Genomic DNA, 16103 nt, shown 5'->3' on the forward strand with positions numbered 1-16103 from the left:
CTCAGGGTTTTCTTTTTTGTTTTCGGAAACTGAACCATGATTGGATGTTCTCTGAGCCCCGAGCAACTGGGATGTCATTTATGATTTTTTACAAAAAATGGCTGCTCCCCCCCGAGAAAAACAGGTGGATTTTGCTGCTTAACTCATATTCCACAAATGCAATATTAATCGTATTGGAAGACACTATATGGCAAAAAAAAATAAAAATAAAACACAAACAATGTAACACTAAGAACAAGAACAAGATCTTGTATCAGGCAGCGTCCCCGCTACAAAAGCGCGCGTGTGGGCTGCATCATCACAGCTTTACAATTCTACAAGAACAACACGTGTGACTATTTGTTTCTTCAGCCATCTGCTCTGTGCGGGAAAAAAAAAAAAACGACAACAGAAAAACAGCGTCAACAAGTGCTCAGCCACGCATGTGATGTGTGTTATTTAAAAAAAAAAAAAAAAAAATGACAAAAATGTGCCACAAAAGGCGGTCTTGTTGTTGGCCGGGGACGACGCTGGGAAGAGCAGACAGCAATAATCTCGTCGTCATCAGCAGGCGGGCACGCAATGCAGGCTGCATTCCTGCTTCAGCAAAGTCAGGAAGAATCTTCTCTTGACTTTGCATTGTTTTTTTTTTGTTTTTCTTTTTTTTTACTTGTCACTTCGTTACCTCCCCCAAGGATGTTTTGGGCTGTCTGGGAACATGGACCACGGAAAATCCAATCTTTTTCAGTAGTGTCAAGCCAGGATTTTTCAGCATTTTACTTATTTTTTTAATATTTCACTTCAAAATACAGGATTTCCTGAAATCTACTTTGCGCAAACGCCTGCTCTTGGAGTTCGGCATTTTCATGAGCGGCAATAATCACGGGACTTCCGCTGCGCGTTTTGAGAAGAAAAGATCTCGTTTCAAGAAACTTGCCTCGGGTCGCGTAAATTGTGCGAGTTGAAACAGGGTCACAGGCGTCGTAAATCTTCTCAAAGTGGCGCTAAACGGAAATCAGCGGCAGTGAAACGTCTTCCAGGTGGCAATATTGCAATGCTGAAATGATATGCTTCGAAAAAGTGCAAAAGCTAACTTGTCGGATGTTGTCTGAAACTAAATTGGAAAAAAGAAATGAAGTGTATATCGGGACTCCCACTACATGAGCACATTGTCTATGAGATTGTACGATTTTTGATTGACCCAAAAGCAGCGGAGAGAGCTGAGTGAGGTTTTTTGAACTCTCAGAGATTGTCTGTGGAATTCAGTGCGAGGATTTTATTGATTTTGAAAGGATATAGGATCTTAGTTGGCCCAGTTACCCGAGCTCAAATTTCAGATAATTATAATGAGGAGTTTCTTTGTCAATTTAAAGAATTTTTGAGCCAGAAGGGCCAAGTTTCAAATAGTCTGGCATTCATTTCTTCATGCCAGGGTAGGAATTTTATTTATATTTATTATTTTTATAATTTATTTTTGGGGGAATCGGAGCACAATACGGCATGATTATTCAAATGATTCATTGATTGCAAAACTTTGTATGTATTCAACTACTAAACGTCAACTTTTCAAAACTATCATCATCATCAAAGCCTCATACACTTCCATCCCTGCATGTTGAACGATTTATTCTTAATCACTCGTCTTTTTGTCAAGGTCCTCGGATCTTTGTGTCCGTCAATTTTGAGGAAAGGAATTGAATTCTTAAACCCAACTTTAAATATGACTTGAATGGGCAATGAGAACATAAACTAATGAGAAAGTAAAATAAGAATATGCAAAAATAAGAGCAATTAAAAAAACAAACAAAAAAAACCTGTGCGTTTTGGCCTCTTGGTGCTGTACCAGAATGGAGTACACACTTAAATGAGAACAAAAGAAAGTTGCAATTGAACTCTTACAATAAAACAATTTTCTCACTTTTGGATTAATTTGTGCCTTTAAGTAGTGTTATTTCACCTGTTTGGATGTGTTTAAATATTTCTGATTTGAAGGAATATCACTCCTGAAGGCGATGCTAATTTCCTGTTAGCATTTGAATGGTAGATTACATTTACTTTAGCATTAGCGGTAGCCGTGTTTCAAAAACTAAGCACGTTTTGTTTTCATGTTTGTGTGTAATTGTTTTTTGTTGTTGTTGTTGTGTCTTTAGTTTGACAGTAAATACCAACCGGGCTCTCATTAAACAGCTTAAAGGACGCCGAGGAATGACAGAATCACATGCCGTGTCACACGCTTGCTATGCAAGTAACATGGTGCATTCAGGGTACTTTCACAAAGTCGGTACATTTTAAACGTGACGCCTTTCTGCTCAGGAATCGTACTTCTGCCATTGCTGCTATAATACTGCTAATTTCCCCATCGTGGGACTCATAAAGGACATCTTTATCTTGATCTTTATTATAACATTTTAAAATTAAACCCTCAAAATCACCATTCAATTTCAATAAATCGTCCAGCCCCAGTTGGGGCACAGAATATATTATTGTGAAGAAAATGTTTGCCTTGACTTCCCCTTTAAGTACGTAAGTAAGTATGAATATTTTTGCCACCACTGGATGGATGTGAGCTAATATGACCAAAGTAGCTGAAACTAAAGATCAAATGAGTGTAACCAAACTTCTTCAGGCTTTCAGGCAACTTTCTCTTTGAATTGCAAGATTGTGACCAGGATGTGAAACATTGATTTTTTATTTTTTATTTTTTTGCCAAGCTGCTGCCTCTTATGTGTCTCCCGGAAACTTGTGTCCGCATTGTGCGTCTATTATTTCTGCGAAGTAGAAGAATTTGCAGCCAGTGTTTATCTTCCCACAATACATCTGCCAAAAATAGAGACAAACACGCCCGCTTATCGACAGAAGCAGTTTGTTGCTATTTTTTGCGGCCAGAGATTGCTGTGTTCTTTTGATGTTGATCTTGTCCCTTCCGATGCCATTTAGCACTATAAAGGCTCTTGTTTCATACTCGAGCCATATCTCATTTAGTGAGTAGAGATTAAAAAAAGAGGTCCTATCTTCAAATGTAAGTTGAACCTTGAAGTTATTTGCGATTGGAATAGCTTCTGATTTCCGCAAATACAACCTCCTCGTGTTGCAAATTCAGTAAATGATTATTTTTACTTATTTCTTCTTTTCAACTATCAATGCGAAAGAAATTTAATCTATATGAACAGGAACACATAATTGGGTTTCATTCCGTGGGTTGAGATTGTGGAACTGTTTCACGTGATGGTGTTAAAAATAATGTTTAAACACAGTGGTGGGCGCTCAACGCCTTCCCTGCTCATCTAACAAAAAAACAAAAATGAAGAACTCATGGTCATATTTATGATAAAAGTAAATTTTTAGGTGCGAGTTTTGATCCAATCAGAATTCAGCTAACTGGTGTTGCCGGGCAGATTTCATAATACCAGCGGCACACTTCAGAATCATCCGGGGTGACGTCTGTGCTGTGTGAGTGAACGGGCCCTTCGAGTTGATAGACAGTTCCGATAGCCAATCAGATCAAAAGTTGATGACGTGGAAGGTGCGAACGCGTCCTGTGATTGGAGACTCGCTTTTGAGAGGGCAGCGCTATGTGGAATCAACAAATCCAAACCGGCGACCGTTCGAAAATCTAAAATTTTATTCTTGCGTTTTTAACCCACAATGGCCAAAGGAGGGAAAAGTGTGGATTTAATTGCAGATGCACTTGCGAGGCCAAAGTGTTTTTTTTAGTGTCATGACTGGTATTTCGACCGTCTAGACGCCTTCCCACTCCCTTATGAACATGGAAAACTACTGTCAAGTGTTTCATTGTCTATTGTTGGCTGTTGTTTTATTATCTTTTCAAGGTTTCTTGTTTTTCCCCACTTGGCGTTTTGGAAGTTTTTCCTTGATCCAGCCGGGGATCTTGTTAATATTTGTCACATTTGAGCAAGCGAAGTCCTTTGAAACGTGTCCGTGATGAAAGGCGACATTAATCAATTGGACTTGAATTGTCTCTTTTTTTTTTTTTTTTTTTAATTTCCATGCTTTAGATAAATCGTTCAAACAAACCAAAATTTGTGTTATCGTTCATGTGTGTGTTTCGTCGACAAGTGCCGTGTCGGACGTGATTTGTTTGATGCCGCGATGCAGCCCAGTTGGTAACCAGGCCAGCGTGTCTTCGCCGAGCTGTGTCGCCTGAAGGGGGTGGGAGGGGGTCTCGGAGGGGTTCCGGTGGGGGGGGGGTGGGGGGTGAATGTGGGAGAGTCGGGGGAGGTTAGCCTAGTTCTGAAGCTGCGGGCCTCACTTCCCACAGTTCCAGTGATCAATGGGCTCAGACGGGCCGAGCGGGGCAGGCGCTGGCTTGGCTTTGCTCATTCTATTGTGTGGCCCGTTCTTTCATGAGTGACTTTTTTTTTTTTTTCTGCATTGGGGAATCGTTTTAGAATGTGAGAAAGTAGGACAGCACTAATACGACAATTTATCTGGGATCAATTTCAGCGAAATGGATTTGAGATTCCAAATGTGCGATTGGACGTGGATCGTTTTGCCGTCCAATTGTTCTCAAATGATTTTTGTCGTGTTACTCGGAATGACCAAAAAGATGAATTGATTCTTTTTGATAATTATCAAGCTCCAAAAGTGGATGCGGTGTCTGGCTTCAGGATTTAAATGATCCAGATGTGCGTTTCGACCTTGAATCTGGTTCCAGGATCTGGATCGTTGGATGTTTGTAAACCGCTTTGGTTAATTTGATGCAGAACATCTTTCTGACCAAATTTGGAATTTATTCATCCAGATTCATTATCCAAAATCCCGACCAGAATCACTTTCATTGTTGAAAAGCGCTGAACTGGTTTTGATCACATTTGGTGTTCACTCTTATCAACATTGGGTTGTCGCATCTAGGTTCAGTTTGCCACCAAGAGTTTGCCCCATTTTGGTCCTGATTCAATTTCAAAACCCAAAATAATTTTTTGGGGCGGTAAAAAATGTGAGTGGATTTCGGTGACATTTGGTGAAGCCACACAACCTCAGTAAGAATTAAAACAAGGTATGTTAGCCTACAATTCTGATTCTGATTCTGATGCAGATTCAGAATCTGAAAAATTTACGGTCTTCAATCAAAATCTTTATTACGACTTTCTCTCATCTTCCAGAAGACCTTTCGGCGATTTGAAAAAAAAATCAGCCATAATCCAGATTCAAGATTATGGATCCTGGATTAAACTGGTTTTGATTTTTATTGGTTTAGTATGATTTGTTTCATCCTGATCCAGATTCAGGTCTGGAATTTGGATCTGGCTAACTTCCATTTAGCAGGTCCCTTCGGGATGACAGAAGTTAGCACTCGATCTTTAATCCGTCAATCCTCCACTCACACAGGCTAAAGTGGAGAAGAGCAAGAATGCGCACACGAACCCCGACTGGTTGTATTTGATAACCCTCATTATTTTTTTCTGGGGCGGTTTGATTTGAATTTATTCACTGATTTCTTCAAAACAAATAGATACAATAGAAAATACAAGCTAACATAATTTTCCTGATAAAATAATTATCGCTTGTTACTGAAATGTGGACCGGATGATCCCTTTAAATCAGATAAGGCTCCTTCCAGATGACTCGGAATTAATACGCGGATGTCGGATGCCAGGAGTAACGGCGCCGGGTCGCGCTGACCTCTTGCAAGCGGGCTCTGCGCCAGAAGTTCACTCAAAGACGCCGTCTCTCTCCCAACGTATCCATCATTTTCCCGAGAAGCTCTCGTCGGAGCTCCTGTCATTTTGCTACTCGTTGCCTACGTGGCACGAAACGGAAGATTCAGTCCCACAAATAGCGCCGTTGTCAACCAAATGGGGGAGCTTTTACAAATTTGGCACGTTCGCACTGGGATGGCGTTTCTGAGGAGAGTGACGACTTTTTATCGGAACGCCACATCCGCCGCGTTCGCCGAGTTTTTTTTCATAAACGTCTCCCATGCCGAGAAGCGCTGGAGTGTCACGCTGACGCTTATCTTTGTTCACTCTTCTGCTTCCCGGTCTGGCGGATGCATGCATGCGTGCGGCCATGTTATTAAGGTTACCCCCTTGAGGTTCCTCAGTCCTGCAGGAAATGGACGTCTACCAGGCAAATGAGGCTCACGGGACATTTCATTAGGTACACCATCTCGTGAGATTCGGTACATTTTGAGTGAGGTTGTTAAAAAGGTTCGGTATTCAGTCGGATGCTGAGATAAGTCATCGACACGCCCCAATATTTTAAATTGCATAAATTAAATATTAGGGGTGGGCAGTACGGAATTCTTTTTCGCAGAATGAAATTCTGATGCACGATTTATCAGACGATTAATTCCCAAAAATTATTTAATGACTTACGTAATGTAGTTTTGGTCACTTAACAACAATAAAGATGTCAACCGATTTAATTTTTTTTTTTCATTAGCGGTAGAACATTTGACTTTGTCCTTAAGTGTTTGAATTTACAACAGGAAGAAAAATCATCAAAAATCACACTTTTTTTTCGGGCGGTTTTACAATCATTTTTTTTTTTTTTTGTATTTAATTGTTCTATGAAAAAAATGCTACTTTTAAAAGTGCAATTTTTAATCCATCTGGCCCTAATAAATATACTGCGAATTATGATCCCAAAACACGTCAAAATACACTCACCGTAAATTACCCTGAAAAAAAAATATATAACTTGCAGATGATTAGTAAAAAATGAACCACATTTGTGAGCATATTTTGCTTTCGCAACTCATAAAAATGACTGAGGATTCTCCGAAATTTCAGCTAACGACCCAGGTTAAACTTCTCTCACACACAAAGATAGTCCAAATATCACTTTAATATCGTTCCATGACACAGTTACTACTTTCCTATGAGCCAGGAATTTGGTGCCATCCTGTGGCATCATCAGAGCTCAATAGCTGCAAATAGTTTTTGTAGTTGTAATTATTCAAGTAAATTTGTGGCTTGCAAAGCACCAATAGGCATTGTTGTTGTCATTTGCAGTGGTTTTGCACTCCAAAATATCAGAAACCGCTCGAGGTATTGAGCAGTGCAGTCTTATTGTTACTCATCTTATTAAGTCGGAGTGGATATGTTGACTTGGCAGACTTTTGGTGTGGTGGGGGGGGGGGGGTCCTCAACGCAGCAGGAAACCCCTCGTGAACTGTGGTCAACAGGAAACTCAAGAGCTCAATGACAGTCAAGTGTCTTTATTTTGCCTCAAAGCAGGATAGACTTTATTTCTCCCGAGGAATGTCTGTGACAAGACTTGTCACTGGGTTCTGTATTGTGTCAGTTTGGGGACCGGGGCAAAAGTGGGGGCCCTGCAGGATCCTGTGTGTCAGCACACACGGCCTGGTGGAAGTGCATCGCTGGCGGATGTCCAAAAAAATCTCCCCCTCCTCCTCCTCCACCGCCTCGCTTCGCTCTTCCTGCTTTATCTTCTTCCTCTTGGGGTCTCGGAGCAAAGAGACGCAAGGCCATTATGTGTTTCTCACATCATCAACACCGTAGGCTAACAAAAGTGCGTTGGAATCCTCAGAGTCAGGGATTATTGAACACAAACGGTGCAGGAACACATGAAGACAGACAATCCTCGGTGAAAAATGGATAATTACTGCTTGCTTACGTACTTCTTTGTGTAGAAGTATGCATTTGTAATACTGCCCCCTGGAGGCGATCGCGTGTACACCAGAAGGAGACGCACAATAATTGCGCGATGTTATTCAAACATCCCCAGTTTTTTTTTATTAATTATATTTTTTATTTTAAATAATTGTTTGATTAATCAGTTATCTGAATTTTAATCTGTCTAAAAAAATAAATTTTGGTCAGTCCCGAGTTATTACTGTATGTTCTTCTAAAACACAATATTGCATAGTCATTTTATATTAATTAAAAATAATGAAATAAATAAATTAAATACAAATTCGAGATGTAAATATTTTGAGTTGCAAGCGGAACGAATTAAACTTGTTCGTCGAGCCACCGCCGTATCATTCTTCTCGACTGGAGTCCCGTCGCCGCATTGAAGGCACCGCTCGACTGGAAATAAACGCGCAGCGTGCGTGTCGTGTGCCTGTTGTGGTCGTCTGGGGGGTGAGGGGGGGTGTCGCAAACTGTCACGCGGTGGAGCGCTGCCTGATGTTTTGGAGTTGTGTATCAGCACAGGAAATACGTTGGTCTTGTGGGCGTAAACACCTGCTACACACACATACCACACAAAAAACACACACGCCCCCCCCCCCTCCTTTTTTATTTATTTATTTTTATTATTAATAGTGATAAAAGTGTTTGACAGCACAAACAAAGTCCAGCTGCTGACTGTCCATTGATCACAAATGAATGTATGTGCATTTTTTTTTCAATGCAAAAACTGTACCAGTAGTATGTTATGTTGTCGTCGTAGTAGTCGTGGTGCGTCACAAAGTGTTATCTCCCTCCACCAGGCATGGAAGAAGCGCTGGTTCATTCTGCGCAGCGGGCGCATGAGCGGTGACCCTGACGTGCTGGAGTACTACAAGAACGACCACTCCAAGAAGCCCATCCGGGTCATCGACCTGCACTGCTGCGAGCAGGTGGACGCCGGCCTGACCTTCAAGAGGAAGGAGTTCCAGGACAGCTTCGTGTTCGACATCAAGACCTCGGACCGCACCTTCTACTTGGTGGCCGAGACCGAGGAGGAGATGAACAAGTGGGTGCGCGCCATCTGCCAGCTGTGCGGCTTCAACCAGTCGGACGACAACAACCACGGTAAGGGACTTTTTGCTTCTCCTACCGGCTCCCTGCTTTGTCAGCATTTCCGTGGTTTTATGATGCAGGATGGACTCAACTCTCCAGTATAACCCAAATGATCACATTATTCGAATGTAGAATACAAATTTGGTCAATTTCCTCTGTTGGTGCAAAAAATAAATAAATATATAATTATTTATTTATTTTTAATTATTTTATATTAATATTTTTATGTATATATATATAATATATATATAATATAATATATATAATATATATAATATAATATATTATGTATACTCTATGAATTCTTTGTTTACTATAGTGCAGTCCACCCCCATATATTCTCAGTTCAGAACTGTGGATTTGCTGATTTGCAGATTTTGTTTATTCAGTTTTTATTTTAGAGTTTTTTAAAAATGTATTTAATTTTTTTTTTTTTTTTTTTGGGGTGGGGGAAGGCGCGTGGGTTCTTGTTTTCCGGCACACATCTGTATGGATAGACAAACAACCAAACAACATAATGGTTAATTCTCATACTCATTTTTTTTCAAACCATATTTATACCAGGTTCTGTTTTTAATTTACTTCATTTGGACTTTTTACTACAATTTAAATCAACTTTCAAATATTATATAAAATGAACAAAATAAACAGTGGCGAGAGTTGATTCTGAGCCAAGTTGCAATGACTCCAAAGTCCGCATCGGTGCTAACTTAGCTTTCAGGCTAACGTCGTCATCCGGCACCTTGTCGACTTTTATGTTTTGCTACTTAGCCGATTGTGTGTGAACATGAAATATGCGCAGGTGTAAGCAACCCGCCGTTTCTAATGTGAACGTGTTTACATGACGAGGGGATTCCCTCCACAAGTTGATGCGCAGCGCTAACCGTTAGCCCTATTTGGCAGGTCGCATCATCTTATTTTGCGCCTTCTAAATATTTCCTTCCTTTCTCTCGTGAGCGTTTCAGACAAAAATAGAACACTAAAAAGCAGCTGTGACCCAATTGCATTTTTCAAGCTCTCATGCTAATTTACGACTCAAATATGTGTTAGCTCCGCCATGAATGCTAGCTTCTTCTGCTCTCTGGGAAACGCACGCTGCAAGAAGAAAGCAAGAGAAAACAAAGGGATTAAATCAGCACCGCATTACTGAATGAAATCGAAATAGAACAGAAAAATGTGATTTGTTAAAGTTGAGGCTAGCTAACATAGCTGGCCTCAACTGCTTGGGTTTGAGATTTTAGTCTTTTTTTTTTTATTTCTTGTTTGTGCCTCTGGGTTATTTTTACACAGGCTTGACCCCAAAATATATGTTAGATATAATGATGTATTTTGAATATTAATGTTAATGTGACTACTGTTCAAACAGTTTCTCAATTATGATGCGTGGAAAACCACGGGAACACATTTGTGGAAGAAGCTAAACATCTCGTAGCATTTGACTTTCTAATACCAGCAAGCTTTTTTTTTGGTGTGTTGTAGATTAACACAAACTGAAATTGTGTGTAATTTCTCTCCTTTTTTTTTGTCGCCTTTATTAGTTAAGAATTTGACTTTCAAAATGAAACGACGCAGCACACAAATAAGTCAATTATTTTATCAACGACTAACAACTCCGACCGGACTAGTTTGCTTCCTAAAGAGGACCCCTGCCTATTTGCGGTTCGTTGTTTATGAATTTGCTCATTTAAAATTTTTTTTTTTTTTATTGGGGTGAATTTTTTTAGCGCGCTAAGATCACTCAAAATGATACTACAGCCCTTGCTAATGGGAAAGTAGTAATTACCATTATGGAATGTCTGTTGACGTGTTCAATCTTGACTGAGAGAGAAAAATATTTTATATGCTGGGCAGGAGCTAAGTTTAGCCTGGGTTGTTAGTGGAAGTGACTGTCTGCCCCATTTCTGCTGCTTTTTTTTTTTTTATTCTAAATCAGATACTCTTTAAGCAATTATTTTTAATAATGGTTTTGATATTTTTTCGTGTGCGGTTTTCATTTTTATTCTAATCCTAAACATTGGAGTGGAGTGTTAATTAACCTTCAAAATCCAACTTAACACCTACAAAGTAAACAGGAAAGATGGTTTTGTCAGAATATTTATTTTTTTTTTTTTTGCAGCTGCAACTGACTCCAAACAGACGGGGGAAGTCCCTCTGTGAGGGACAACAAACTGTGGCATAGCGAGAAAAAAAAAAAAAAAAGTCTGTTAATTCCTCATCTATAAGAAGAGCAGATGTCGCGCCGCTAACGTGTTGTTGTCGTTGTTGTTGCGGCACAAACGCAAGGCAAGATGTCCGTCGCGCCGTGACGCTGCCGTGATGTCACGTTTGCCGATGATGTTATTTCAGGAGGTTTGCTCGCAGTCGCGGCGGTTTTTACGGTTCGCCAATGGCCACGCTAACCGATGCTCCTCTCCTCGTGTGGGATTGCGAGGAAGTGGATGAGTCAGCGGCGGCAAGACAACAACTCCGTCAGGGTTGCGTAACTGGCTTTGTTCCTTAAACGCAGACTTACTGGCACACACGCCGATGACCATGATGATGTCTCATTTATTTCGCATTATTTTTAAAACTGCTGAGTCCGTCGGTGTCAATACGCCGCGGTGACTATTTTACTTTTTTTTTTTCTATTTTAGGGGATTTTGAACTTTTTTGGGTGGTTGGTTGCAATGTTAAAAAAGAAAGTTTCATTTCAGTCATGCAGTCCAGATTTTTTTGACGTTGCATTCCCCTGGGAAATATCCTCAGTCCACTTTAGTTTTGTCCCAATACTCTTGTCGGTGACCAAAAATGTAAAATGCAAACATTTTCTTGCCCAAAAATGTACATCAAAATGAAGAATTAGTCCGGAGAAAATTTGGTGTGGCGTTCCACAGGGAAATGTTCTTGGTCCACTATAGTTTTCTATTTTGGAAATTCCCATTTGTTCCATTGTCCCACTTTTCTTTTGTCCTCGTGTTGTGATGTCAAACACAAACACGATTTTGCTCAAAAACGTCAATATAAAATAAGAGTTTTGAAAGTTGGGTGGAAAGTTCCTCAGGGAAATGTTCTAGGTCCACGATAGTTTTGTACGTTGGGAATTCTCATGTATCACAAAACGTTTGTCCATCTAAGGCCAAGTAGCTCACGGTTCATGCATGCGTCCTCAAGTACCATATGTTGGACATGATTTTTGTGCCCCTGTCTGAACAGCAGCGAATGTTATCTGGACTACTTGTTGTCCTGTTCGTGTGCGCTGCCGTTATCAGATTGTGATTGGCTGAGAGGCAGCCGGCGTGTTTCCATGCCTGGGGAAACCACCTCCCGCCCAGGCCCCTCTCGCTCATCTAATGAATGGCGCATCGTCTCATCAATCACTGTCTTTGTTCGGTGCTCATTGGAAAAGAAAAAAAGGGAAATTTTTTTTTTTGGTACTCAATAGCCTGTCCCTAGTTTGATACCAACCCCCTGTTGATTTAATCTGATACATGTACAAAAATAGTCCATGGTTTTTCTACTTAAGCCATTTCGTTGTGTTTTGGAAGAGGATTGATGGTTAGATTAGAACTCTAATGACACTAATTTAAGCACAAGGCCAGATCAATTCTCAGCCCATTTCACGCGGCTTTCCTGGCAAATGGTAGAGCCGACATTTGTCATTCTGTTCCGTTTTTCGTTCTGTCCCTTTTAGACAGAGCTCGCCCAATCACGACATTGCAGGTCAATTTGAGCCCCCTTAAAATAAAATAAAATAAAATAAAATAAAACTAATGAAAACTAAAAAATTAAAAAAAAAAAAAACTAAAAAACTTGCTCTAAAAGCTAATTCAAACTAACTGAATTTCTAAACAAAATAAAAACTCAATATAATTTCCAACACTGGCCTGGCCTGCGTCTTCCTAACTGGCTTTGATGGCAAGTATAAAAGAGGCTATCACAATGATTACGAATGTGTGAATTTTGGCGTTAACATGAAAACAAAACGTTGAGGAAACAGCTGCTATTACACAATTATTACTAAGGAGTATTAAATAATCACGGATCCGCACATCTTCTTGACCCATGCCTCACCCCACAAAGTATTTTGGGAATAGCTCAAGTCATGCATTTTGCTAATAAACAAATGCCAATGAGAACATAACCTAATTTGGTAATAACTTGGCAGCCTGCGCCAGGATCCAAAATATCCGTCATTTATCAGTTGCGACTTGTGTAAACCATCAACAACAAGTTTTGTGATGTTATGCAACAAGGTTGGCCATTCGACCCTCCAGAGGAAGCCACTGCACCTGTTAAAAAGTCAGGCTCCTCCTCTTGTTTATTCTTCTCTATTCTATCGTCACTTTGCACATCTGTGAGTTAAAATGTAACTCCTGTTTTATTACACATGAAGCGCAAAATTCCTTCCGTCTCAGTGCTGTTTTCTTGTCGTCTATTTAAGAGTGGCTCGGTTTCCCAAACACGAGCTAATTTGGGCCTCCTCATCCTTTCATTTTCCGGACTGTGGCCCTCGGTGGAGAAAGTTTGACCATACCTGTCCGATGGCAACGCATTATTTGACCTTCAATGTTCCTTGAGTCTCCGTTTCTTTGGCTTCCATCGATTTTATTGAGTTACGTCAGTGACACGTCAAGTAGCAGCACCCGCCGCCTCCTTCCCACCCCCAATAACCACGCACATGCAAATGGCATTGTGTGCCCCGCTGACTCTGTGTGTGCGTGTGCACGTGTGTGTGGCTATAAGTGCTGCTCTGGCAGATCCATGCATCGCCTACTTTAGGTTCGCATTGCGTCAGCCTTGCTCCATGTCACTTGGTGTGTGCGTGTGCACGTGTGCGCGTGCACGTGTGCGCGTGCATGTGTGCGTTTATTAACCTTGGCGTCCCACTTGGCCACTGAGGTTAATTTGTGACACTGACAGTGGCTGTTTTTTTTCTTTTTTCTTTCAAGAGTAATCTCTTGTGAAACCATTAAGGAAATTGCTTGCCCCCTCCTGTCTTTTTCTTTCTTTTTTTTTTTTCTTTCTTTCTTTTTTCTCTCTCTATCTATTTTTGAAATTGCAAAACCAGGCAGTTGCAAGGCGTTTTCTATGCAGATTTTTGTCTATGTACAGGAAATGTTGCAATAGAGTGTTGTATATTTTTATCGTATGTGCAGTTATTATTGTAGGATTTTTTTTTGTTTGTAGTGTATTAACATCCATCCATCCATCCATCCATCCATCATCTGTACCGCTTCTCCTCACTAGGGTCGCATGTTATAACAAATGTCAAACGCTGCTATCACTGACAATTTCATTTTTTGAAATTTATTTTGTTTAATCCTTTATTTTAATTGGTATCGATTTCTATTTACATTTCTGCATATTTAATTTCCGTTGTTTTGCATGATATGTAAACAATCATTTTTACATATGTAAAAAGCAAACAAACAGTAAATTAACATATATTTTTGAGAAACAAAAATGCCATATTTTTGAGTTGTTTGAAAGTTTATCCTCAAGCTATTTTCAACACTTTGGAATGGTTCAAATTAATAAAAATAAATAAATAAATAAATAAATATTCATATTCATCCACCTTTATGGCTCTTGCTTTGTGCACTGGGCCTTCCTCCAAAGTGTTCGATTGTCCAAAACATTTTGTTCACGTGAAAAAAAATACAATTTACGTTGGGTTGCCCAGCCCAGCCCGTTTGATTAATTAACTGATTACCAAGTCGGCTGCGTGTGTGTGTTTGTGTGTGTGTGCGTGAGTCTGTGTGTGTAGGTGTGTGTGCGTGTGGATCATTATCTCTCTCCAGCGTGATTGCAATTTGTGCAACATTGAGAAAATTCAAAGCCTCCCGCTCCAAGCGCTTTCATTCACATCATCCGAGCTGCCGTTTTTTTTTTTCTTCTCTTCTTCCGCCTTCCTCTTCCTCTTCTATTTGTACATCTCCTTTCAAATGAGATTATTTCAAATCTTCCTCCAGTTCTGGCCCGACTGGAAGGAAATGAGCGTCACTCCAACAAAGACGTCGCTTGTCCTCGGTGAAGCAGCTGCGTTCTAATTTTGGCCTCCCGAGATCCAGCAACGATGTTCGATTAGATTACATCCAAAGAGCAGATGAGGCAGTTGCTGATGTTTTATGGAGCCTAATTGGGGAAATAGCTCGCAAACTTCACCACTGGCTGACCCGGAATGTCGGCTATGTGTTGTACACCCCTCCCAAAGTCTCCCTTTTTTGGATTTTGAGAAGAACAATCTCACAAGAATGTAGTTATGCAAATGCGGTTTTTCAAATGATGCTTCAGGTCCTCACATGAGCTGTTAATTCGGTACCACTCAACAAATTTCCTAATTGTGGTTCGACAAAGGTGGTGGTGCTTAATTGTGAATATTAATTGAATGCGGCTTCAAAATTTGACTGGAGGGAAATGTGCGCCATCTGGTGGATATGATGTGTAAACGTTCAAAGTCACTATCCCGAATTTAAAACTGTACTAGCAGCTAGCACGAGTTAGCACCATCTGGTGAACAAAGAATGAATAATCAAAAAACAATTGTCCAAAAATAGAAGTGGGATCGAACTTGCTTTATTTTGTAATTTTTATAACCTAGTTTAAGGAACCTAGGAGACTTTTTTAATGGAACATCCACTGCCAAATTCGATTTATATTCTATCAACACTAAAATGGTTTCGAAGCAAACGTGAATGACACGAAGCCAAATAGCGAACTCAAGAAGGACTTTTTCACAATACTGATTCAAGGGGTCTTGATCATCTTCTCCTTGTTGTGCTTTTTGTGCTGGGAGGGAGTCTGTGGAATGGCGTCCCAGCGGTGACATCCATCATCAGACCCATTAGCGTCAGCCATGAAACATGTCGACCGTCCTCATCTCCCACAAAAAAAACAAACCTGAATAAGACCTGAGATTGGTTTCACGTCGCTCCTTCTCTTTCTCCTCCATCCTCGCCACCAAATCAGGCAGCGCGGCCATGAAGGGAGGTCGGGAGGGGGGGGGGGTGGTGAGGGCTGGAGCGATCAATATATCTCGCCCATGTTAGTGAGCCTCCAACTCACGGCATTGCATGAAAGCTTTTTACAAAAGCTTTTTGCGGGGAGAGGAGGAGAGTGGAATCACTCACAACAATGGCGTAATTGAGGATCACTGCGGTGGGGAGGCGGGAGAAAGGGGAGGGCGGGGGCACGGGTTGGGGCGGGGGTTTCCCTGGCTGATGTCCACTGGCCTGGATGTCCCACTGCAGAGGTTTACCCCCTCAGGCATTCACTCTTTTAGACTGACTGGAATGACACTCATTCCACTCTGTAACACACACACACATGCAGCATGCGCGTGTGTGTGCGTGTGCGTGTGCGTGTGTGACATCATGAGTCATCTGGAACGTTCCAAAAGAGCAGCTTGACCTCTGAGGTTACCGTACATGG

General features: G+C 40.8%; 1 protein-coding gene across 2 annotated transcripts in view; it reads left to right on the forward strand.

The window, feature by feature from the left end:
* The window catches only part of gab2 (GRB2-associated binding protein 2), a 36088-nt gene that overhangs the window by 10294 nt on the left and 9691 nt on the right, over positions 1–16103 (forward strand). For both annotated transcript variants that reach the window (XM_088301278.1, XM_088301276.1), the window contains exon 2: positions 8402–8705. In XM_088301278.1, coding sequence (XP_088157404.1) covers positions 8402–8705 — 304 coding nt within the window. The remainder of the gene's footprint in view (positions 1–8401; positions 8706–16103) is intronic.

Source organism: Idiotropiscis lumnitzeri, chromosome 7 (assembly GCF_059441095.1).
Source record: "Idiotropiscis lumnitzeri isolate Australia: NSW breed Sydney's pygmy pipehorse chromosome 7, RoL_Ilum_1.0, whole genome shotgun sequence".
NCBI lineage: Eukaryota > Metazoa > Chordata > Actinopteri > Syngnathiformes > Syngnathidae > Idiotropiscis > Idiotropiscis lumnitzeri.